The 23,855-nt window shown below is 36.3% G+C and overlaps 14 protein-coding genes across 14 annotated transcripts; 6 read left to right on the top strand and 8 right to left on the bottom strand.

Annotated features, from left to right (window-relative positions):
- Positions 1-186: 186 nt before the first annotated feature.
- On the top strand, positions 187-3,482 carry C9374_007738 (uncharacterized protein; the record flags this gene model as incomplete). Its single annotated transcript, XM_044697736.1, has 5 exons — positions 187-291; positions 350-1,997; positions 2,087-2,770; positions 3,000-3,260; positions 3,313-3,482. The coding sequence occupies 5 exons, from the start codon at positions 187-189 to the stop codon at positions 3,480-3,482; spliced, it is 2,868 nt and encodes a 955-aa protein (XP_044546362.1).
- Positions 3,483-3,544: 62 nt separating this feature from the next.
- Positions 3,545-4,003, top strand: C9374_007737 (uncharacterized protein; the record flags this gene model as incomplete). Its single annotated transcript, XM_044697735.1, has 1 exon — positions 3,545-4,003. The coding sequence occupies one exon, from the start codon at positions 3,545-3,547 to the stop codon at positions 4,001-4,003; it is 459 nt and encodes a 152-aa protein (XP_044546361.1).
- A 390-nt stretch (positions 4,004-4,393) lies between these two features.
- On the top strand, positions 4,394-6,142 carry C9374_007736 (uncharacterized protein; the record flags this gene model as incomplete). Its single annotated transcript, XM_044697734.1, has 2 exons — positions 4,394-4,573; positions 4,616-6,142. 2 exons carry the CDS (start codon positions 4,394-4,396, stop codon positions 6,140-6,142), a joined length of 1,707 nt encoding a protein of 568 aa, XP_044546360.1.
- A 90-nt stretch (positions 6,143-6,232) lies between these two features.
- On the bottom strand, positions 6,233-7,792 carry C9374_007735 (uncharacterized protein; the record flags this gene model as incomplete). Its single annotated transcript, XM_044697733.1, has 1 exon — positions 6,233-7,792. One exon carries the CDS (start codon positions 7,790-7,792, stop codon positions 6,233-6,235), a length of 1,560 nt encoding a protein of 519 aa, XP_044546359.1.
- Positions 7,793-8,025: 233 nt separating this feature from the next.
- C9374_007734 (uncharacterized protein) lies at positions 8,026-8,820 on the bottom strand (the record flags this gene model as incomplete). The annotated part of the gene is made up of 1 exon (XM_044697732.1): positions 8,026-8,820. One exon carries the CDS (start codon positions 8,818-8,820, stop codon positions 8,026-8,028), a length of 795 nt encoding a protein of 264 aa, XP_044546358.1.
- Positions 8,821-9,079: 259 nt separating this feature from the next.
- Positions 9,080-10,234, top strand: C9374_007733 (uncharacterized protein; the record flags this gene model as incomplete). The annotated part of the gene is made up of 5 exons (XM_044697731.1): positions 9,080-9,130; positions 9,207-9,254; positions 9,304-9,360; positions 9,408-9,476; positions 9,521-10,234. The coding sequence occupies 5 exons, from the start codon at positions 9,080-9,082 to the stop codon at positions 10,232-10,234; spliced, it is 939 nt and encodes a 312-aa protein (XP_044546357.1).
- A 1,103-nt stretch (positions 10,235-11,337) lies between these two features.
- On the bottom strand, positions 11,338-12,123 carry C9374_007732 (uncharacterized protein; the record flags this gene model as incomplete). Its single annotated transcript, XM_044697730.1, has 1 exon — positions 11,338-12,123. One exon carries the CDS (start codon positions 12,121-12,123, stop codon positions 11,338-11,340), a length of 786 nt encoding a protein of 261 aa, XP_044546356.1.
- Positions 12,124-12,322: 199 nt separating this feature from the next.
- Positions 12,323-13,894, top strand: C9374_007731 (uncharacterized protein; the record flags this gene model as incomplete). Its single annotated transcript, XM_044697729.1, has 1 exon — positions 12,323-13,894. The coding sequence occupies one exon, from the start codon at positions 12,323-12,325 to the stop codon at positions 13,892-13,894; it is 1,572 nt and encodes a 523-aa protein (XP_044546355.1).
- Positions 13,895-14,167: 273 nt separating this feature from the next.
- C9374_007730 (uncharacterized protein) lies at positions 14,168-15,451 on the top strand (the record flags this gene model as incomplete). Its single annotated transcript, XM_044697728.1, has 1 exon — positions 14,168-15,451. The coding sequence occupies one exon, from the start codon at positions 14,168-14,170 to the stop codon at positions 15,449-15,451; it is 1,284 nt and encodes a 427-aa protein (XP_044546354.1).
- A 51-nt stretch (positions 15,452-15,502) lies between these two features.
- Positions 15,503-16,447, bottom strand: C9374_007729 (uncharacterized protein; the record flags this gene model as incomplete). Its single annotated transcript, XM_044697726.1, has 1 exon — positions 15,503-16,447. One exon carries the CDS (start codon positions 16,445-16,447, stop codon positions 15,503-15,505), a length of 945 nt encoding a protein of 314 aa, XP_044546353.1.
- A 47-nt stretch (positions 16,448-16,494) lies between these two features.
- On the bottom strand, positions 16,495-17,769 carry C9374_007728 (uncharacterized protein; the record flags this gene model as incomplete). The annotated part of the gene is made up of 2 exons (XM_044697725.1): positions 16,495-17,410; positions 17,549-17,769. The coding sequence occupies 2 exons, from the start codon at positions 17,767-17,769 to the stop codon at positions 16,495-16,497; spliced, it is 1,137 nt and encodes a 378-aa protein (XP_044546352.1).
- Positions 17,770-18,796: 1,027 nt separating this feature from the next.
- Positions 18,797-19,969, bottom strand: C9374_007727 (uncharacterized protein; the record flags this gene model as incomplete). Its single annotated transcript, XM_044697724.1, has 1 exon — positions 18,797-19,969. The coding sequence occupies one exon, from the start codon at positions 19,967-19,969 to the stop codon at positions 18,797-18,799; it is 1,173 nt and encodes a 390-aa protein (XP_044546351.1).
- Positions 19,970-19,998: 29 nt separating this feature from the next.
- C9374_007726 (uncharacterized protein) lies at positions 19,999-22,646 on the bottom strand (the record flags this gene model as incomplete). Its single annotated transcript, XM_044697723.1, has 2 exons — positions 19,999-20,390; positions 20,588-22,646. The coding sequence occupies 2 exons, from the start codon at positions 22,644-22,646 to the stop codon at positions 19,999-20,001; spliced, it is 2,451 nt and encodes an 816-aa protein (XP_044546350.1).
- A 140-nt stretch (positions 22,647-22,786) lies between these two features.
- C9374_007725 (uncharacterized protein) lies at positions 22,787-23,512 on the bottom strand (the record flags this gene model as incomplete). Its single annotated transcript, XM_044697722.1, has 1 exon — positions 22,787-23,512. The coding sequence occupies one exon, from the start codon at positions 23,510-23,512 to the stop codon at positions 22,787-22,789; it is 726 nt and encodes a 241-aa protein (XP_044546349.1).
- Between the last annotated feature and the right edge of the window lie 343 nt (positions 23,513-23,855).

The raw sequence follows: 23,855 nt of genomic DNA, 5'->3' as shown, positions 1-23,855 counted from the left end.
TTCATTTCGAAAATATATTTCAGAAAACTGGAATGTCATCGGAATCATGAACTTTCTATTGATTTCAAACACCACAGAATTCAGCATACATTCAATTACAATCATTAAATTCTTTTGGTTTCTCGGAGATTCCCAAAATCCTGTCCGAGCAAGATGATGAGTTGAAAAAATTATTTCAACGCGAACATGATATTCCCACCACAACAGTCTCCCTTTTCCTTCCTCTCATCTCCATTCTTCAGAGCACATGTTCAAAATAATATTCATCAATTGAATCAATACTTGATAATAGTATTTTTTATAGGGATGATAATAGGAAACATCTTTGTCGTAACAGTTGCTGCTTCAGTACGAGCTCAAAGGCTCTTTGATTTTTCCTCTCTTGCTCGAGCAGGCATGGAAATACCAATACTACTCTTCCGAATATGACAAACTCATTGATGAACTCAAATATAACATTCCTAACGAAAGAAATTCCAAAACACGATCAGCCTTCCATGCAGCCTTGTTTCCGAATGTCCATTCAAAAAACGAAACTCTTGTCAAGGAGTTTGTACTCTATTTGAATGGCTCATCCCGATTACCCGAGTGGAATGGAGAAACCTGTTCTCTTGAAAACCCTTGTGATTCACTGTACAAAGTTGCAGTATATATCGACACGACGTTGCGAAATGATACAGCGTTCTTTGACAGTGGACCCAATCAACGAAGGCTTGTGAACATTAGGCTCTTGATTGTTGAAAGCTTTTCGCCCTATCAAAGTTCAATAATACCTTTCACATACCAAAACCTGTACTATTCCATTGAATTTTCATCCTTGAATCATTCCATTGCTCAATTATCCCCTGCTGCATCTGATTTTATTTCCATTCGACACGACTTGCTGGGGATGTATTTCAACAATTTGGCAATTACCTCTGATTTTTCAGAAACAGGTACATCTGCATTCTTTTTTTATAATTGTTTGATTCAATCTAAAGAATTCGTGATTGGAAAAAAAGGGGGACTCATTTCTGTCAATGATCCTTATCAAGTGATGTTTGATACCGTTATTCTGTACAAATCCACCAACATGGCCATTGGACAGCACAAAAATATTGAATTTTATAATTTTAGGACTGTTGGAAACGAACAAGACAAATTTAATATTGTCATTGACCAAGGAAAATCACGACTACGGTTGGAGAGAATTTTCACATTCAACACGTTCTTTTCTCTCGCTGATATTGATCGAATGGACGTTGTAAATGGTAGCTCAGTATCTACTTCTTTCTCGATCAGTAAGGGAGATTTGGTATTTTTCTCTGAATTTTCATTTAGAGGTTCATTCAGCCCCGACATTGAGATTTTTTATGCCGAATTCTTTAATACTGTGGCTATGTTTAATTGCTATGCTTCGGATGCTTCCTATTTTTTACTCTTGAACGGAGTTGTTCAGGTATATTTACAAGAATGTAAAGTGTATAATATCAACGCAGCCAATTATCCAAAGAAATCTTCTGCAGCTGTCAATATTGTAAATGCTGCAACATTTGGAATGCTACGATGTATATTCAAAGATAATGTGGGAAACAATGGAGGAGATATTTATTTGGACTCGGTACATGGTGTATCAATTACTTCATGTAAAATGAAAAATAGTACATCTCTCTCTCATGGTGGATCAATTTACTCCAAGACATCAAAAACTATGCGCTACAAGGTCACCTTTGCCATGACTGATATTGAGTTTAAGGAATGCAAATCTTCACAAGCAGGAGGAGCGTTTTACGTAAAATATACAGATACCTTGACGATCAGTCAGTGTACATTTTTGAAAAACCAAGCCATGGTGAGCGGTGGTGGTATGTACTTGTCAGAAGGAGTCGATATTGCCATTGACAGACATTCTTCGTTTGAGGGAAATGTGGTCATGTCCATCGACAAGGAACGTTCACCTCAATCAGGAGGAGGTGGAGCCATGACCGTCATGACTGCTCAATCACTTGTTCTTGAAGGTATGTATCTCACAGAGATGAATGGATTCTAATGTATGTAATGATGGTGAATGAAAACATGACAAACGATTTGATTGCAATGCTTCAAGGTGTGCTGAAGGATAATAAGGCGTTTCGAGGTGGTGGAGCTTTTCTTGGAAATATCACCAACATCAAACAAAGCACCGATCTAACACGAGCAGCTTTTATAGACAATGTGGCTCTCTTCTCTGGTGGTGCTTTATTTTTCAACCAATATGTTGGAAGATCGTTCCTTCAAGCAGTATCATTTGTTGGAAATAATGCCGAAAAATATGGTTCCGACTATACTGGAAGTATTTCACGTTTGGAGCTGACCAGCAATCATGACCGTTTGAAGAGTGTTACTCCAGGTATTGCATTTGAGATCGATATACATGCATGGGATGTATTTGGAAATAACATTAGTTCATTTGATGAAAACATTACAGTGTATGCTAGTAATCCATTCCTTAAAGTCATTCCTCAGATAATGAGTGAAAGTACAAGACTATCATTGACTGTCTATCTAACGAATAGCACGGCGATGGTGGGTGGGTCTACTACGAACGATGGTTCCGTGATTTATGTGAACACATTTCATGCATCTGTCCACATGCAAGTGAACCTGCTATCATGTCCACCAAACTGGAAACTCTCTCGCATTACCTCGGACAATCCTGACTCTTCGATATATGGATGTATTGAAAAACCCCGTTTTCCTGAGCTAGCAATTGCAGCTATTGTCGTTTGCAGCATCTTGTTCTTTTCAGTGGGTATTTTGTTTGGGGTGGGACTTGTGTTTTTAGTTGTGAAAATATTTCAAAAACTGGCCGACTCAGCAAGAAAGAAAAGGCAGAACGAGAATTGGAACAGAAAATTCTTGATAGGAATGTGATATTTGAAATTGACGACGATGATACTCAAAAGTCATCCAACAACCACTCAAAGAACAGTGCAAATTCGTATCTTCTTCTTGAGAGTGATTACCTGAACCATCGCAAGTTCCATCTTTCATTATTCCTATTGAAGATATCAAAATCAAAAAAAAGATTGGTGAAGGAGGTAACGCGTTAATTTATCTTGGAGAATGGTCTCACCTAGAAGTAGCAATTAAGACTTTAAAAATCAATGATACGGATAGTTTAGATTTTGAAAGAGAAGTTGCAATTCTTGCAAGACTTAGACATGCCAATGTTGTAACTTTTTATGGATGTTGTATCACTGCTTCAAGCAAATTTTTAGTGACCGAATATGTGAAAAGAGGTAAGAAATTATTGTTCAGAATATTGATGATGACTAATAACTTGGATTTTAGGAAGTCTTGAACGAGCCTTATACAAAAGCAAGAGCGGCAAAGAGTTGTTGACATTTTCAGAAAAATTGAAAATTTTAATTGGTGTCTGTAATGGAATGTCGTATTTGCATTCACTAAAAATTGTTCATAGAGACCTTAAGCCTGGAAATATTCTATTGATGAAAATCTGAATGCAAGAGTATGTGATTTTGGCCTTGGAAAGGTATTACAATCCAATAGCATTCAACACACAATGACAACAACTGTCGGTACTGTCTTTTATATAGCTCCAGAGTTATTGGAATCAAGTGATCAGAAAACAGATCATCTCAACAAGAAGACGGCTGATATTGCCAAGAAGGTTGACGTTTATAGTTTCAGTATCATTTTGTGGGAAGTCTTCTTTGAGAGAATCCCCTATGTGGACGATATTCAATCCTCTACATTTAAAGTACCCTATTTAGTGATACAGGGTTTAAGACCATTAATTTTATTCAAGAATAGAGAAGAAATTCGTATGTGGATTAATACTACATCATCGATCATGTCTCGAGAGACCATTTCTAACATGGACAACATGGTCGATGCTATTTATGAATATTTTGAATTGATGAAGAAATGTTGGAACAAGGAGCCACAAGAACGACCTAGTTTTGATGAGATTAGGGAAGTCTTGTCAAGTATTTTGACCAAGATCAACCAGGATCATTAGAGAGTGTGCTTCATTCTTCTTCCCACACCTACCAAACAACAAGCCTATTTCTTTCTTGATTGAGATATTCCTGTTGAAAGGACATCTCTGAACTATTTCTTCATAATATTTGGATACAAGGTTTGTATCTATTGTGCAGGCATATACTTTCTCCTAATCTCACTCTCACCCCAAAGCCAATAATCATGCCAAAACACACTACTCGAGCGTTGCTTGCCATGAAGGTCTTTCATTTCTTTCGCTTCCCTATTATATTGAATTCAAGAACTCATCTAACAGCTCAATCCAAGTTTTTCTCAACCTGTTGTATGCAAAACCAAACTGATGCCGTTAATCGGTAAAAGGCTTCCTGAGACCCGCCATTGTTCCAACTACAATTTTTTAAAAAAAATGTCTGAAGAACAAGCCAACACCTTCAAATTTAAAGAAGGAGCAAATGGAAGGACAATAATAATTGAACTCAACAGTCCTGAAGGATTGGTTCAAGAAGATGTTGACGTGGCACTCGAGAAGAAAAGGATCACAGTTGTGGTTCGAAAACCGGAAGAGCCGGAACAAACATTGCTTGAGGTTGGTATTTTTGTTGGGAACACTCTGTCTAACAACCTGTAGGGAGAGCTTTTGCATGAGGTCGATCCAGCGTCATTGGATTGGAAGCTTGCGTCAGATGTGATTACCATTGAAGTGAAGAAAGCAAATCCCGAGACAAAATGGGCATCGTTATTTGTGATTGTTATTGAAATTCCTCACTTGTTCAAATTAACTGATGATAATAAGGTCAATGAAATTATTAAAATTCTTAAAGAGACCAAAAAACGCGAAGATGGAGAGGAAGGGGAGACAGGAGACGGAGATGATACAAAGCCACTAACGAGCCAAGAACTTCTTTCAATGAAACATCCCATTCACCGTTATTCCTTGATGGGATGGGCAACAATGAATAGAAAATATCCAATTGTCGAATATTTATTGAGAGCTTACGGTCCTAAACGTGTTGCAAATCTTCCAAACGAACAAGATTTGGAAATTCTAAAGGAATGGCAAAAAGAAAAACGAAGACTGACTGCTCTTTCCAAAAAGAAGAACAATCCCAATGAAAATTTGGATGAAGAGGATGAAAACGCAGAGGAAAAGGACTTTGCATCAAGTCTTCTTGAAAAATTCGAAAAATACAACATTGAAATAATCAAACAAATTGGAGAGTTTGGAATTTATGAAGGTGACACGAGTGACTTTGAAATCCCAGTGGAACTACCTCCAATAACGGAAGAGGCGTCACAAAATGATGTTCCTGAACCAAAAGAGAATGCACAGTCACAAGAAAAGGACATGGAAAACGAGGAAAAACAAAACGAAGAAGGTCAAGAAGAAAATTCTGAAGAGGCACAAGAAGAAGGAGAAGAAAACGACACAGAAAATAATGAAGGTCAGGAAGATAAGGAAGAAGCGGAAACACAACAGGAGCCTGAAAAGCCGCAAAAACCAAAGGTCATAGAACCACCAAAACCACAATTTGTAAAATATCGTAATGGATTTGGCTCTGCCTATTATACGAATGACGATGTATATATTGGAGTTTTTAAGGACACCATCAGGGAAGGAATGGGAGCTTACATTTATAGGGGAGATTACATTGAAAACCTACGAAAAGAAAAAGAAAAGCAACAGGAAGACCTGGAAGCAGATGAAGCCGAGGAGGAAGATGAGTCTCTCAATCCTGAAAATATTCCTTTGTGTTACTTTGTTGGTGATTGGAAGGATGGCAAAAAAAACGGTAAAGGAAGAATGCTTTATCACAATGGAGATAGGTTCTATGGAGAATTTGTGAACGATATGAAGCATTGTGAAAGAGGTATATACCTATACAGCAACGGTGACATGTTTGTAGGCCAGTTCCAAAACGACGTAAAAGAAGGGAACGGTGTTTATACTTTTGCAGCTGACGGCTCAAGTCTTGACGGAACATGGAAGTCAGGAAAGTTTGTTGAGGGTACATGGAATTGGAAAGATGGAAAGATTGCGTTCAAGTCGAGCGATTTCACTTCAAAGACCGTTCAAGGAAACTTTGTGTTTCAAAATTTCAAAGCGTCTGGGTCATTCGTCGATCAAAAGTGGCACCTCTCGCAAATTACACTATAAACATCTCTTAATTCTAGATTTTTATACACTTGAATTTAAAAAATACATCCTTAATACATGTACGGAGTGTTATTCATCGACAGACAACCATCATTGTTGTTCTTTAAAATTTGATTCATAATACCCTTCACTTTCAAAGCATTCTACCAGATACTCTTTGAAAGTATTGAATTCATGCTGCAGCTTATTCATGGATGATGCTTGTTTTAAGTTCAAAATAAACACGCCATCCTCTGCATTGCTTCTCTTCAAAATCATATCTCTGTTGGAAAAAAGTTGGGTCAGGTTTGCTTCTCCAAAGGCCTTCAACAAAATAGGAGGCATAAGGAACGAAAACTCCAATGTTTGTTCGTCAATTTCGCTGTTGTGAAGAAAATGGCTGTATGCCTTGTACAATAAATCATCTAATTCTTGCTGAATATCTTGTTTCAATTTTTGGAATTCTTCATCCTTTTCAACGTTTGTGTCATTGACAACTCCATCTAGATCATCACCTGCTCCGTTGTCAAGTGATTGTTCAGTTAAAGCAATGGAGGAATTGGTGTCAATCTTACTAGCTTTTGTTTTTTTTGGCTTTTTTGTTTGGTCTAATTTGTCCAACACATCACCATAGTCATAGCTGTTGTTCACGTTTGTCTTAGACCCATCTTGACCTGCTCCTTCTTGGCTTTCATTATGGCTGTATGAAAATTTGGGAGATAAATTTAAAGGTTCTCGAGTTGGTGGTTGTAGACTTCCACTGTTCATGGTAACAATCGAGGGTTTGTCTGTTTTTTGATTACCAATTCTAATACTGCTACTCCACAACAAGTACAAGTTGTTTTTAGGGTCAACTTTGAAATACAAGACCATTCTGGTAATATTCTTATGTTCAACACTAAAAAAGTGGTCCACAATAGCACTGCAAACTCTCTTAATTTCCTTTTCTAAATGTGGGGCACAGAATACTTCATTGCTGTAGTGACTTGGTCCTTCGTAGGTAACAGCTCTTTCATAGGGAGTATAATTCTTTCTATCTGTAATTCTATGAATATTTACACGTCTTTCAATCTTGGTAACATGAGGAGACCAAATAGCTTGAATGACAAAGTTGTATGGCCCCTTTGGAGTTATGAACTGTTGTAAAATTCCCTTGTCTCTTTTCTTTCTTTTGAACAAAAAGTCGTCCAAAGAATCTACGTCGAGAAACTCAACATTGTTAATGATTTCTCCCGTTTTTTCGTCCTCTGTTTGAGAAATAAATTGAGCAACAATGCCATGGTGGTTGTCGTTCATCATTACATTTTGATCGTTTGAGGCCAAACCAGCCGAATTGTTCGGATCACTTGTTTGAGCGGACGGTTGAGTTGTAGTTGCAGCTGTGGAGGGATCTTGCTCTACAGTTGTTGCCGTTGCTGTTCCCGTTCTTGACATGACAATATTTCGAGTAAATTCATTCATGATCGCCTTTGTTTCCAATTCCTTGCCGCTTTTCTTTTTGAATTCTTTGGTTGCTGTTTGTTGGTACCAAACTGTAGGAAAGTTGTGCTCGTACACGATTGTTTGAGGCACAATCACGCAAGGACAAGACTCTAAATTCTTGTTCTTTTTGGAGAGATAGTGATACAAAGCAGTGAGTACTTCTGTTTCCAAAGGATGACGATGAGACATTTTTTTTAAGGGTTATTGAATGGCGTGGGAATTGGCGCTCGAATTGTAAATGATGGAGGCGATTGCGATAATGAGGCATGCATGGACGAGAAGGCAATCATCAAATAAAATACACATAGGATATCCTTTGATTCAATAAATATTTAAATTTCTCTTCTTCTCCTACAAAATGGTCGAAAGACCGTACCAAATAATATCACGATAGACCATGTGTTCTAAACGGGATTAACTCTTTACAAAACTTTGGCTTCATTTCGCAACTTGTCTACCAATTGTTGTGCATTCTCAACAAACACACAGGAACCACTCTTTGCCTTTGGTTCAGTGACTTTTACATATTCCAATTGTGATTGTTCAAAATCAGTACCTTTCACCAAATCAGCAAAATTGAGAGTCGTCAAAGGCTTCTTCTTTGCTTGAATGATAGCCTTCAAATTTGCAAATCGAGGTTCGTTCAATCTCAAATCACAACTCACAACAGCAGGCAATCCGGAGAGCATGAGTCTTTCCAATCCACCATCAACCTCTCTTTCAATTTCAATTTGTTTTGCTTCGGCATCACTTGGTATTAATTTGCTGATGAAAGTTGCTTGTGGTGCTCCAAGCATACTGGCCAAGAGTTGAGCCACATGTCCATTGTCCGAGTCAATGGATTGTTTACCCAAGAGTACCAAATCAATTTTGTTTTCTTCAACAATACGACGAAGAATGTGTGCTACTTGGAGTGGTGAAACCCATTGTTGAACTTCTCCACTATCAAAATCCGTTTTGACATGAATAGCTTCATCACAGCCCTTGGCTAAAGCTTGTCTCAGCACTTCTTGGCATTGATCATTACCAATACTAACACTAATTAATTGCGGAGAGGAAAATTTCTCTTTAATTCGGATGCCTTCCTCGAGTGCGATATCATCAAATGGGTTCATACTGTGCTTGACTTGTTGAGTAACAACGCCAGTCAGTTGTTTATTCACTCTCACACTGACGCTGTAGTCAATCACACGTTTCAATCCAACCAAGATTTTCATTTTTTTTTCAAATTCAATTTTTATTTTTCTTGCACATGTGTCATCAAGTACTCTGGAGCATCTGGGATTGTCAAGTCTTTACATGTAAGAATTGTCTGTGGTACACCACAAACTACGCCTGAGCGTAAAGTGCAAAAACTGACGAAGAAAAAATTCGGCTCGTTTTAGTAAGTCCCGGAGTCAAAAAAAATGGAGTGATTGGTCTGTGGTGTTGTTTTCTGCTTCTCACACAAAAAAACACACCAACAACACACACAACATGGAAGCTGAATTAGTGGTCATTGAAGAGGGCACTGTGCCTCTATACTGTGTAAGTAATTGATTATTACCACAACAACAACATCATCAAACAACAATTTCAACACCTACACTAATCTTTACCTCAGCTTGGTGTTTCTGATTGTGATTCGAGTTGCGAAACAAATACTAATCACGTAAGTACTAGTGAATATCGTTCACCTTGTATTGATCTCAATTATCAAGGCCAATGAATCACCAGCATTGGATAGCCAATCCACAACGAACCAGAGTACGAACAATGTAAGTATTATGTTTGTCCAGTATTCAGCAGTAACATATTTCACAAGATTCCTTCATCATCAAGCATCGAAATGAACCCTTCTCACCCATCATCACCAGTAATGACTACCTCTACAGTATGTTTCAAATTTGTTACAATGTGTTTGCTTAACTTGTTCAGGAATGGATCTTCACAGACGAAACTATATCATTTCCACCTTGCTGTCTGTTGCCTAGCACAAGCAGCTTCTCTGGTATTGTTGATGAGACACAATGTACGATAACACCAAACAACAAATGTGATGATGACAATATTTCCCAACAGAGCAAAAAACGAAAATCAAGAACCACAGATGAAGCTGCTGAAGACACTCACAAGGAATATCAATTCACTTTAGAGAAAGGACTGTTTGAATTTGTACCAAAATATAATTCCTTTAAAGAAGTACCAGATGAGAAGAAACAAATTTATGGAATTATATGGGAACAGTTCGCCAAATGTGCAAGAAATATTATTTATCAACATCTACAGATGAGATGTTCAAACTCCATCAGCCATGAAACGGTTGGATGTTGCAACCCAAACGTGTTTTATCTTGCTCTGAGGGGAACAAAGGCTAAATATTACCAATGGTATCAAGACATTTTGTGGAATGGCCTAAAGAAGAGACAGAAGTGCATTCAATTCAGATTTACTGACAGTGTTCCTCCTTTAGACAAATGCAAGCATTGGTCTGAGTTGGAAATTACTCACTCACGTCTTACACGTAAATTCGGAAAGAAGATTACGAAACACAAGATGAAAATTGTATACATTTCTCTCACATGTAATGTGGAAACTAATCAAGTGTGGACATCGTTCAAGTTTGACAAAGAATTCGAGTTTGTACAATAAAACAATTAAATTCAATCCTCAATACACTCTAAATCACAAAAAATGTAATCAAATTGAAACTTTTCATCACCGTCCACAAACCAAACCACATCTAACAACAACTTTTTTGAAGGTCAATCATATGGACTTTCAAATCAAAATCACCACACATGGTGTTCCTCTCCATTATCTTCTTTCAATGTGCAATCACCGTCATCTACCGGTTTCAGTAGCATTAATCCCGGCTCTTTTGATTCACCAAGAACATCACACCATCTTTCGAAAGAATTTATGAAGATCTGATACAACCAAACCAATCCAATTCAATGAGCTATCAGAATATCCCTATTCAATATGGAGGATGTGAACATTTATTTCAAAATCATCAATCCTATTATCCACAATCTTCTCATAATTTCTCCACAATCCAACATAACCTTGACAATCCGAACACATTATCATCTCAACCTTCACAACATGAAACCAATCAAACCAACATTCAAACACACAACAAAATACAACAATTACTTTGTCGATAAGCTAGCTTCACTCGCATAAAACAAAAGCGAGGAGGTCCACCGAGCACAGAAAACAAATTGAAAATAATTAATAATATTATTGATAATACTGATCTCAATTTCTCTCAGTTAAGCTCCAAGGAGATGCTGTTATTAAATTAAAGAACAAGAGTTTTTGCTTTTTGTTGTAATTTAATTTTTCAAGTTGACATTAATTTTCACTCCAAAAAAAATGCCTTCACCAAAGATGAGGTCGAGTATTTTAAATCACACACCTAAACTACGATTACACAGCAACAACGTGGAACAACTTTGATGTAACTTAGATACCAAGTGATCAGTACAAAAGATGGATTTTTATCGTGTAACGAGAAACTTGTTGAACGGTGTAATGACGGTGAATGTGAGTATTATCATCAACAATCAACCAATCCTTGTATAACGAAAGGCTGAAGAGAATTGCTTTCGAAACGTTAGTAACTGGCTTTGGTACAATAGGTGTGGTCATAATCAGGAGGAGGTTCACTTTTAATGAACGAACGTCAGCACTACTGAATAAAACTTTACAAGATTCTGAACCAATCCCGGAGTTTCTGCATTTCGTTGTCAAAAAATTTTTGCCTTTTTGAGTCGAATTTTTTCGCTGGTAGTTTTCTTATGGCGTAGTTTGTGGTGAGATGTGGTTGCTTGAGCCGCTGCTTGCTGTCGTTGAGTAAGGATTCTTTTAAATCCTTCCAGTAATTGTGGATGTTCACCGTTGAATATTTCGTTTACATTTTGCAATGTTTGTTGAGGGCTTTGTTGTTGATTGTTCAGTAACTTGATTTGTTGTAAAAATTCTGAGAACTGTCTTGTAGAGAGGACATCTTTGGCATGCCTAAAGAATTCTTTTCCTTCAATTTGAGGAGCATTACTCAATGGTTGTGATGAAGGAACAGCTCTGGCTTCTGAAAACATGCTGCTGTTGGTGCCAAGATTGGTGTTGGAGGACGAAATCAACTGACTCGTGTTACCAATCTGTGAGTCTTCTCCTTCATCAAAATTGATGGATTGGATAATGGTTTTCTTGAATTGTTTTAGCTTTGCCAGCTCACCGGAAAGTGATTTTACTTGCTGAGATAGACGATCTCTCTCCAGTTGCAGATCTTGATTCATATCTTGAAGAGTTTTCATAGCCGTAGTTTGGGATTGAAACTCAAAATGTAGTTTGCTATATTGTTGAGCTTGTTGTTGAATTTCCTCTTGCTTCTTCTGGAGTTGTCTTTTCAAACTTTCAATTTCATCCATCATTTGTGTTTCTTTTGCCTTCCATGCTTTATTCATGATGGCAATTCCCAATTCAAATTGTTCCTCAGGGTTGCTAGAATTCAGTGTAAAACTGTTGTTGTTCATGATTATGATACAGGATAACGAAATAAAAGTTGTATTAAACGTATTACTACAATGACTCTCCGATCACAGAGCGAAACGATATTGAGATGGAAAGGAACCCTCCCAAACGACTACAATTCTTTTTTTTAAAGTTTAACAATAAGGATAAGAATGGCGCCAAACTCAAGAAGTCGTTCTCTCTCGTGAATATTAAAAAAATATGCTGCTACCTTCGCAGAGAAGGAAATACCGAACGACTTTACATGATCAAACACTATCTAGTAGAGCTACCACGAATAATGGCAATTTAAATATCGGAGTAGAAGGAATTTCTTTTGGTACAACAAAAATCATTGACGCACCCACTACAACAAATTCCATGAAACCTAAAGGTCGATCACTACCATCCAGCCTCGTTTCTGCGGACGCAAGAAAAATTCATCGTTTTCAAAAATCTGCAAGTGTTGAGAGCGTTCGTCTTTCAACCTTTAGAGAAGAGCGAGGTGAAGAACAATCGTCACTAACAGAAGAAGGTATTCAAAGCAAAGAATCGTCACTGCATTTAGAGGATAACTCATCACTATTGAACGCATCAGAATTGGATGTATCTCGAATATCAATATTTAAGGATGACATTCTTACTTCGACAGTGAATCTATCACATTTACCGTTATTGAACGAGTCTATGGACGCAACCGCCACAAGAGGTCCATCAGATGTAGATAGGGTCCATTGCACAAGTCAAGTATCCAATGATCATTCATCTCCAATATTCGCCCAATCCTCGAAAGTGCTCATAAAAGAAGTGCAACAACCAGAAACTCGCACGAGGAGCACCTCACCGACAAAAGCACTTCCCAACATTCCAAAAATCTCTAAAACCTCAACCACTCCCTCACTTTCCAGAGTTGATTGCACACATCATGAATATTCTCCTCTCAAGAGATTAGAATTGTACAGTAATAACGAGAGATTTTATTACAACGATTTTGATTTTGTATTAGCCTCAGAGTCTTATATTTCCTCAGAAAATGAAAAGAATCATCGAAATGAATCATCCTCTCCCATTCCAAAATGGAACAAAATCACACACAACATTCCTCTGACATTTATTGATGACCTTCATTCAGAATATTTCATTCAGCCATTAGAACGAACAAATATACATTCATTGGAAGATGCAGACGAAATTTTGACACATTCAAGAGTTTCTACTTGTTCAAGAGCATCCACATGTCCTAGTTCTTCCAAATCATTTTTCCTTACTCAAGATGATGATACTTTTGAATATAAGGATTACGAAGATGAGGACATGTCTCACTCGTCCAATCATGTTTTACTCACAAAACATGGTCTTAATATTTATAATCATTCCTTTCGAGCCTCGAGTGTCATGAACTCCACCGACTTGACACACAAAACTCATGCTTCCACAGAGGACTCGAAAGCATATTCATCCATACCGGCTCGTCCTCACACGAGTTTGAGTTTTTTTACGACATCGGCTCGATCCCGTTCGAGAGGTGGTACCACTTCTGCAAGGTCCTCACCCAATACGAGTAGACAAGATACTCGACTGCGGGGAGTAGTGTCAGAAAGAGAGCAATCATTGCGTACACCACACTCCAAATCGAAAGAGGATGCATGGAACATTTATCCATCCCGTTCCAAAATTATTCTGGAACACCCTCTCCATTCTGGCCATTCAGCATGCGCTTCTACTTCCATGGAATTGAATCATAGAAAGGTAGCACAGAGTTCTTCTAATCATCATCTCTCGAGACAGTCTTAAGGTCCACCAAAGAAAGGAAGCACCAACAAAACGATCGAATCGAAGTAAGGTTACCAGACCAATCCTTACTTTCAGCTACTTCAAAACCACTGATCAATAGATCTTTTTTTGTGTAGTTTGTTGAGTATTTGAAGAACTTGTTTCATACACATAAGTCGTCGTATGGGTCGAATTCACAAGTTCCATCTTTCACACCTTCTAAAAAAAATCCTTTTCAAAGCAATCCACAAAGTGGAGGTGGACAGTATCAAACCATCAAGACTGCATCATCAAATGTCCTCTCCGAATTCAAATCCAACCATCCATCATGATGATCCAATCTCATCAAACCAGCCAGAAGCTTCGATATCAGCTTCCTCACCTCTCTCCGTTTTCATCCATCTTTTGCAATATTATTGTCATTCATCCATTGTTGGTTGTATTCTCAATATTGCTCTCATACTTTTCATACAAACGAAAACCACTGGATACTTTACCGTTGAAAATCATTTATTGTATCGATTGAGAATGATTCTTCCCAACAATGATCAACCACAGTCTCCGCAACAACAACCATCACAAGCCTCTTCTTCTTCTTCTTCTCCGACCATGCTCATTAAAATTTCAACCATGAATGAGGCTATCATTAAGACTCTCTATTTTTATAATGACTTGGATTATTTGTTTTTTGCATATCTAGTCATGATGTTCTCAGTGTATAATATTTATAACATTCTGGTTACTGGGGTATTTCTCATTCTATTATTCCGAATTTATACTAACATGTATCAGAAGAGAAGAAATGCATTGTATTACTTGAGCTTTATTGTATCTTTTTTGTGTTATTTTGCTTTTTCTAAAATGTTTAAGAATACTGAATGTGCAAAAGAATTGACTCATACTCATGACTATTTAAAAGGAACAATATTCGGAAGAAACACAACTAGAGGTTGGACAGAGAAAATTTGGGATTTGATGATATCGGAAAATTTTGAGAATTATGCATTTATTCTCATTAATTTACTAGTTTCATATGTTCTAAATTTAGTGGTAGAATTTGATTATATTTGTAAATGTCATATTTATTTGAACGATTTTAAAGAATATCACCATTTTGTGATTGGAAATCGATCGATCAAGGACAAAAAAATTTTCAAACTACTCTCAATGATTACCAAACTCTTTAGTAATTTTCAATTATTTATTTTACCATTGTTGGTAGTATTTTTGAACCATACTCAACATGTCATGGTAACTCTGTTTTGCTTTTTCTCCATCGTTATTCAATTTACATATTTCAAAGTCTATTTGAAATGCTACTTTATTTACAGAGCTCTTTACTATAACAAGTACAAACAGCACCAAAAGATGATTAATCTAGTCAAGTTTACAATATTTTACTCATTGAAGAATTTAATTATTCCATTTACGTCGTCAGTCCTATTGGTACTGTACATTTACACAAACTACAGTTGTGTCATGTTCTACACAATTTATATTTATTATGGAACTAGTGGCGTGATCGCCATTCTGACATACTTATTTATCAAATTTGTTGACCGTCGATCAATTTTGTAATATCAATAAACGAGAATGAAAAACTGAAAATGATGACACACTGTTATTTCTTCAATCCTCATTAATGTTGGATTTATTTTGTTCTTCATTCTTCTTTTCTTCTTTTTCTTTCATCATGTTTTTAATTTTATCCCATTCTGCGTTTGCTTTTCGCTTTTTACTGCCAGGATGAACCGTTGTTGCCTTTTCTTTTTTGAGTTTACTGTACTTGATGTAGCCTTGTGTTTCTTGCGCTTTGCTCTTCAAAAATTCTTCATCAGCAACATTTGTTTCGTCTTCACTTTCTTCTTCACCAGCCACTGCAATTTCCTTGGACAAATTCTCTTCGATTTCTTCGTCACTATCTTCAAGAAAGGCAAATTCCTTAGTTCTCTTTTTTTTAAATTTCTTGCTGGTTTTGGATTCCTCATCAGATGAAGAGTAATCCTCTCCAAACATGGAAATTTTGGGTAATTTGTATTGATCCATAATTGTGTCAACACCTTCATCCATTAAATCTTGGAGAGCTTTTTTCTTCAACTCCTCATCTTGCTCATTCACTGACTCCATTGGAACATCATCAAATAATTGCAAGTCAATTCCTTCCATACTTGACTCGACTTTGATAGAATGTCGTTCCTTTTCATTCTTTTTATATTCGTAAACATTTCCATTATATTTTGTATTCAATTTTTCATTAAATATATCATTTAATACATTCAATATTTGTTCATTATTTGGTATTTGTTTCACTTCATCTTGAGTACATATAAGTGACGGTTTTTTCTCGTGTAATTTTGTTATTTTTACAGTCGGAGTGTATTGATTCTTCTTATTTATCGATAAAGGATAGCAATATTGAACATGATGAGTTTGAAATGAAAATGTGGAAGTTAATGGTGAGGATTTTGATGAAATGATATTCATGATCTTTGAAGCTTCGGAATTTACTCCTTGTAACGATGACGAAGAAGACACTCGTTTTTGAGTCTGTTGTTGTTGTTTGGTTTTGAACATTTTTTTTAATTTGACTGGACGATTGTTCGCAATAAATATCTCAAAAGTTACACTTGGTGATCTCCTCCATTATTATTATTATTACTATTGACAATGATAATGGTGGTAGCAGGTGATGTCAATGCCACACTACATGTAGTCTCTGTAGGTGATGATATCATAGTAGTATTCATCATTTCCAAATCCTTTTGAATGGAGGAATTGAACGTTGTTGAAGAACTCACTGAAGATCTGGTATCATTGGTGGACATGTATAATTGAGGAGATGATGTTTCCAACATGTTGTTGTTGTTGACCATATTCGATAATTCCATCATCTTTCCATTGTTATTGGAAGTGAATGTTTTTGAAGTATGTTTTGAACCATTCATTGTACCACTACTAAGAGTTCCATTCGTTGAACTCATATGAACAACCTTTGGATCTGAATCTTGTCTAAATAATTTCTGAACTTGTCTCATTGGATTGTAAATACATAAAATCAAGACAATGAAACCCACGAGACCAATATTGTAACAGAAATGGAAGAAATTCATTAAATAGGTCCATCCCAATGAGGCTGGAATGAAAATAAATCCAAAGAATTGAAAGATCATACATGCTGTGAGTCCATATTGAATGGCAAGTGATTTTCTCAATGCTGTTTTCTTAATTTGGTAAGTTTTGATCTTTTCCTTACTCTTTTCTTTGCATTTCAAAATACTTACGTTTAAAAACACAGAGACTGAAATGGTTGAAACTAAAAACAAAGCAGCAGCACTTAAAAAGAGTGCCAAATTGAGATATGATAAAGTAGACTCCTCAATGGCAGCATGACCTGCAGTAAATCCTCCAAAGATGACTGTAAATGCACACAATAAAAAGAACAAGACACCTAATACTCCCAGTAAGGCAATCACGAATTTTCTAATATTAGAAAAAGTTGTCGATGTGAATGCACTAATAGCACGACAAGTCTCAGAGCTATTGAAATTATTGAAGATGGTCCATGAGATAATAGTTTTTTTTAGAGATTATCATGTTAAGGATTGATCATTGTTCAAAAAAAAACACGAAATTAGAAATGTTTTGGAGAGTTGAAAATTCCATCTTCTTACTTACAAGGAATAACAAATATGAGACATCAATACTACTTCCATATAGACGGTCAAATTGACAAAACACCGATCAAAAATCTTAATGACAACACTCGCTACAAAACCTTCCGATGGATTCGGATGTAAATATGCAATTTCTGATGCAATTCGAGTTAACATATTGAAACACACCAATCCTTCTACCATAAAGAGTAATAAAAAGAGAATGTGTTGATTTCTTTTCATATCTTGATGTTGCATTAAATAACTCACAATCGATGCAATAAAGAGAGCACCAAATATAAATACAAGAGGTGAATTGAGTGAAATGATGATTATACTTGGAGTTTGAAAGAGAGATTGAATGGGAGAGTTGAAGTTGAGAAGGAAGAATTGGTGAGATTATTGCTCGTCACGATTGGATGAGCATTATTTCATTTACAAGTGTGGTGGCCATTGGGAATGTTACGTATTGAGAGAGAGAAGTATTGAGAAGAGTGTCAAATCTAGGATATTAATCTTCGTCGTGTTGCTCTAGTAGTCACTCAAGAGCTATGTGAGAATGATGAGTGTATATGAGAGGTTGTGACTCTGTCCCAAAGGAAATTTCTATGAGAGGTTAAGTGTCAATCGGTGGTTGTTTGGATATCGACCTCGAGGAGGTGGTGTGTTGCAATTGTTTTTTTTGAATTTGTTGTGGACAGAAAATGGTCTCGTACACACAATTTGTGTGTGTGAAACTTGTTGTTGATTCCATGATGCATCATCGATGAATTGGTTTTCACTTACCAGAATAGCTTCAACGCCGCATGTACAAACAAGATACGATACCAATGTAATCCATGTCGACTATAATTGGTAAGTACCTGGATGATTTGGTAATGACCATGGTTGACAGTGGACCATGCCAACGAAATCTGTGAGATTCCATTTGAATTTTTGGGGAGAAAGAGAACTGCATCAACAAGTCTAGGTATTAGATGATCTTGTTTGGATCTATTTGACGCTCGGTACCTGTTGACTTGGGGATTCAACAAAGATCCTCCTCTGAGGCAATGGTGAAAGAATCCAAGTTTCACCGAATCGTCATGGTTCAACAACATGTTCAAAATGTCGTTGTTGATGTGAATTTTGAAAGATGCAAAAGTTGGAAAGGTCATTATATTCCTGTTCTCTCGTTTAAGGGTGAGAAATTCACCTCAATGACGTCAACAACTACCCGAATGCACGTGAACGATCATGTGGTCCATCTTGCAGGTAAATAAACATTTATTTACCAATCACTATCTTCACTAGTACTCGTATCAGAGCTCTCAGCACCACCTCCTTGAAACTTGTTTTTCGATGCACTTGTTCCAAATTCCTCTTCCCATGCTTCCTCATCGAGTATTTCTTTTTGTTCTCTCTTCAATCTTTCAATTCGTGATAAAAGCATGGCCATCATTGGATTTGTTTGTTTCGTATCATGTTTGAGAGTTGTGGAGTTGTGTTCATCCGTATCGTCATCGTCGTCACTGTCCGCTGCCATTTGTTTTCTTCTCATTTGTAGAGATGTAAATAATGTATTACTCATACCAATAGGTGTTGATGGTTCTGATTTGTTCGTCGTTGCAGTGTTAGGTGTTGCTGCTTTGAGTTTACTCTTTTGAGCCAAAATATCTTTCAAATCAATCACACCACTCGATCCACCACTACCACTCGATGCTTTTTCAAATTTATCCAAAGAGGATGTTTCTTTTCGAGTGATATTCATCTTGAATACACCACCTGTGTTTACAATAGGAGTAGATGCTGTGACTGGAGGTGGAGGAGGAATATAACCAGGAGGAGGTGGAACCTTTGGATTCATCTTTAAATACTCTTCAGGATTATTCTTGAAGGTAATGGTATTGGCATTCTTTCTCGTTGGTACTTTCAATATACCTCTTTCAATAATGAAATAGCAATGTAAGAAACCACCACATTTCCATACATCAATACCAATTGGTTTAAATGAAATATCATCAAATGTTTTGACTTGAAATATGGCTTGTAATTTCAATTGAGATGCACTAGGCTTTGAAATGGTTGCCAATGATGAAAAGTCTGTGCTCAATAGATTGGCGCTACTAGTACTACCAGTACTAGTACTAGTACTCGTCGTTGGTGGAGTCATCGATGTATTACCACCACCAGCACCACCACCTTTAGAAAAAGCCTTCAATTGTTTTTCATAATTCTCTTTTTGAGTCTTCATGAATTGATCAATTTCATTGGCAATTTCATTTTGTCTCTCTGCAGTTTCATTTTGTAATCGTTCTTGCATTCTCATGAGCATGTTCAATTCCTCTTCTCGAACCTTCTTTTGTAATTCTTTAATCTTTCTCTTATATTCTTGTTTTTGATGTTCTTCCATTTGCTTGGTTTGAAGTTCTCGTTCTTGTAATTCTTTTAATTTCTTAGACATGTCCTTTTCGAGTTGAGCAATTTCCGATCTCAATTCTTGGCCTTGAATTCTTCTTCTCTCTTAATCTTTTCATCCAATTCTCGTAACATTTGTTCTTCATTTTCTTCAATACGACGTTGAGCCTTGAGTTTAAATTCTCGTTCCTTCTTTTCAATGGTTGAGGCTAACTCTTGAGTAGCTCGTTCCTCTTCTTGTTTGATGGCATTATGTAACTTTTCAAAGTGTTTGGATTTCTCTGCTTTGAATTTCAAAATTTCAATGATACGATTTCGTTCATCGAGTAATTTCTCTCGATTGGTCTGAATGGAGAGTTGTCTTTTTTTTTCGTATTCTTTTTGTTTGAGTGTCTTGTTGATTTCTTTGAGACGTTGCTCTTCTTCTCGTTTCAATTTGAGTTGAAGTTTCTTTTGTTGTTCAAATTCTAATCAAGTTGGAGTATATATTTGAGATGAATATTCATTCATTCATACACGTTGATTGCAATTTCATACACATGCATCATGCAATTTCATTTACATGTATCATGATACACATGCATGCATTACATATTTAGAAAAAACAAGACATTTTCATACATTCAAGACTCATGAATGATGATACAATGATATAAAGACTTACCTTTTCTTTGATATTCATTTTCAATATTTTCATATTGTCTTTTTCGATCTTGAATACTTTCTTGTAACATTTCAAGAGTTGTTTTTTGAGATTCTTGTGCTCTCTTCAATAACTCTGCATTTCGATCAGACATGACTCGATCTAATTCTTGTTTATATCTTCGAGTGATGAGTTGTCGACGATGTTTCTTTTTTTGTTCATTGAGAAGAGAATCCACAGAAGAGGGTGCATTGGATGGAGTGGTGGTAGTGGTGGTATTACTGTTCTTGTTGTTTTGTTTTGACTTGTTTTTCAATTCTTCTTCTTCTTCATCTTCAACAAAATGATCTTGATACAATCCCAATAACTTTTTTTGAGAAGTATTTTCCTTTCTCGTTTGTGATCCATTTAAAATCTTGTTCATTAATTCATTTTGCATTCGTATTGCTTCTCTAATTTGATTTTGAATGGATTGATAAGAGAGTGGAAATCCTTGCATATCTTCAAAGATGTATTCGACACGTGCATAAATTTTACCAAGATTTCTCTTTTTTCGTTTGAGTTGAGTCATGGCAGGTTCATACAATTCATTCATGAGATTGTGATGATGATGTTTTTCATTTCCATGATTATTTCCATCCTCTCCATCCTCATCCTCGTCTTCATCCACAACAAATTGAGATTTCTTTTTTGCAATAAAATCATTTCCATCATCTTGTTCGAGAATGGCATTGAACCATTTTTCAAAACTCACTTCAAACGATGATTTGGCAGCACTTGCATTTTGATTTGTTAATTGAAAATAGGATAAATTGACCAAATCATTCGATTCTTGTTGTTGTGCTTGTACAGATTCCACCAAATCAGGTTCCAAGATGGTCATTTTCACGAGACCATTTCGAGAGTATTGTGTAAATTGTGTTAATTTCTTTTGTTGTTGTTGGTGTGAGAGAAGATTGGTTACTTTGGTTTCTTTCGTTTCAGTTAATTCCAATATGAGAAATATTTCCATTGGAAATCGAGGCATATCCAATACAAAGGTTTCATTCCAAATGGGTGTGATGGTTTTGGATTGAGCAATGGTTGAAAATTCTTGAAAATTACTTTTCACTTTACAACTCACTTGATATTGAGAATTTTCAATAACATCGGATTTTCTTGTTGTCGAGTTCAGAGTATTCACATTATTGTTCTTATTGTTCTTATCATTGTTCTTATTGTTCTTGTTGTTCTTATTATCATTGTTATTATTGTCAGTAGAAGAAGTATTTTTCGAGTGTTGTTTCAACATTTGATTATTACTATTTTGAGCTGGTACGAGTTCATGATTATTATTACTACGACTCTCTTGATGATTTGATAAATTCAATTCTTGTACCAATTCATCATTTAATTTAGCTTCAATAATTGTGACTTGTAATTTCGTGACATATTGTACTAATTTAGACATTTGAATAGCACCCGAGATTCCAACAATACAATCAATCCATTCCTTTCTCTCTAAATCCGTACTTGCTGCTAATAAATGTACCGCATAGGGTGTTCTAATTTTGAATACAAACATTCCACTTTCAGTAGATTCCAAATCATCTTTTTCAATTTTAATATCTTCTACGAGTGAAATAATACCTAATGGTTGATACTTGTCTGAGAGTTGACCAAATTGAGAGGATGATGAATCATGAAATGAAGTGTTACTTGTTTTTACAACATTTTTCAAATTTTGCATTTGAATTTGTGCTGCTGCTGCAGCTGCTGCATCTTTGTAATAATAGAGACTCGTTCGTGATAGTACAAACCATCTCTTTTTCCATCCTTTGAAACGATATTTGAAATTGGATTTGGATGAGATGGCTTTGAGTGGTTTTTTAGATAAATATCCTTGTTTGAAGACTTGATGTGTTGTTGAAGAAGAATTCGAGATTGTACCAGAAGAGGAGGAGGACATTAAATGGATCATGTGATTGGAATTTAAAAGACCCATAGAGGTGTCAACATTATGATTCATTGGTTGTTGTTGTTGTTGGTTTGGATTCCCCCTGCTCGTGGTGGTGGTGGCGGGTAAAGAGGGTCGTGACATTTTGTGTGTGAGAGGTGACTTGAGACTTGTGATTTTTTTATTTTTTGAAAAATATTTTCATCTCATGAATTGTCAAAAGATTGTTCTTGAATTGAACGGTGCGGATGATAGTGTTTGTTAACATTCATGTCATTTAACAACTAATCATCACACACCAATGACGGTGGAGAATCTAACAAACATGCTTGATTTAAATCATTCTTCGGTCGATGACTACTACTACTCGTGTCATGTTCTTCCACAGTCTCATCATCATTGTGCGAACATTGTTCATGATGACATGAACCTTGAACACAATTTCCTCTTCTTCTTTTCGAACTGGAATGATAATTATTGAAGGCTTCACCCTCCTCAAAGGCTTCCTCTTCAGAAGAATCATCACATGGAACGAGTGTTGTAAATTCATCATCGTCGTAGACTTGATCGATCAAATCATCACCATCATCATTCATGTAATGACGGGTCTGAAGTTCTTCAACAAGTGCATCCTCTTCTTCTTCAATGGATCCAGTATACCGTTGTCCTCTTGTTGTGGGATCATGGATGGACTCTTCATCGGAAGAGTAGTGTGGTGGTGAATGATGATTATTATGATGATGATGATGATGGAGTGAGACTGTCATCATTGGACTGTTGCTGAGATCTTCATCATCCTCTTCGTCATTATCCAATTCTTCCTCATGGCCACCACCACCACTACTAGTAGTACTATTACTTGGATCAATCATTATGGTCGATGATGTTGTTGTTGTTGTTGCTGCTGCTGATGATGGATGATACAAATGATGTTGTTGATTGTGTTGAATGAATTTAATATTGGCCAATAGATCGGGTGGAGCTTCCAAACCAATTCTGACTTGAATCATTCGTGATTGATGTTCCTTTTCTAATCTCTCGAGTATTTCATCATTGAGTAAATGATTGGATGAAGGTTTGAATTGACGAAGAAGTGAACAACATGGATTGTTGTTGTTGTTGATAATGTTCGATTGGATGATGAAATCAAGTTCATCGAAGGATTTGCAAGTCGATGTTGAGAAGTATTCTCTCTTCCGACACTGGTCATTGAGGCTTCATGTAAGGGAATATTTGGTATATCAAATGGAAAGATACAGGTCAATGATTGGAAGAGCATTTCATGTGTGTTGGAGTGTGTAGGGAGTGTGGTATAATTTATTTAAGGAAGTTTTTGAGGTGTGTACACAGTGT

The sequence above is a fragment of the Naegleria lovaniensis genome, assembly GCF_003324165.1.
Source record: "Naegleria lovaniensis strain ATCC 30569 chromosome Unknown tig030, whole genome shotgun sequence".
NCBI lineage: Eukaryota > Heterolobosea > Eutetramitea > Acrasida > Naegleriidae > Naegleria > Naegleria lovaniensis.
This window is presented reverse-complemented; position numbering and strand designations above follow the sequence as displayed.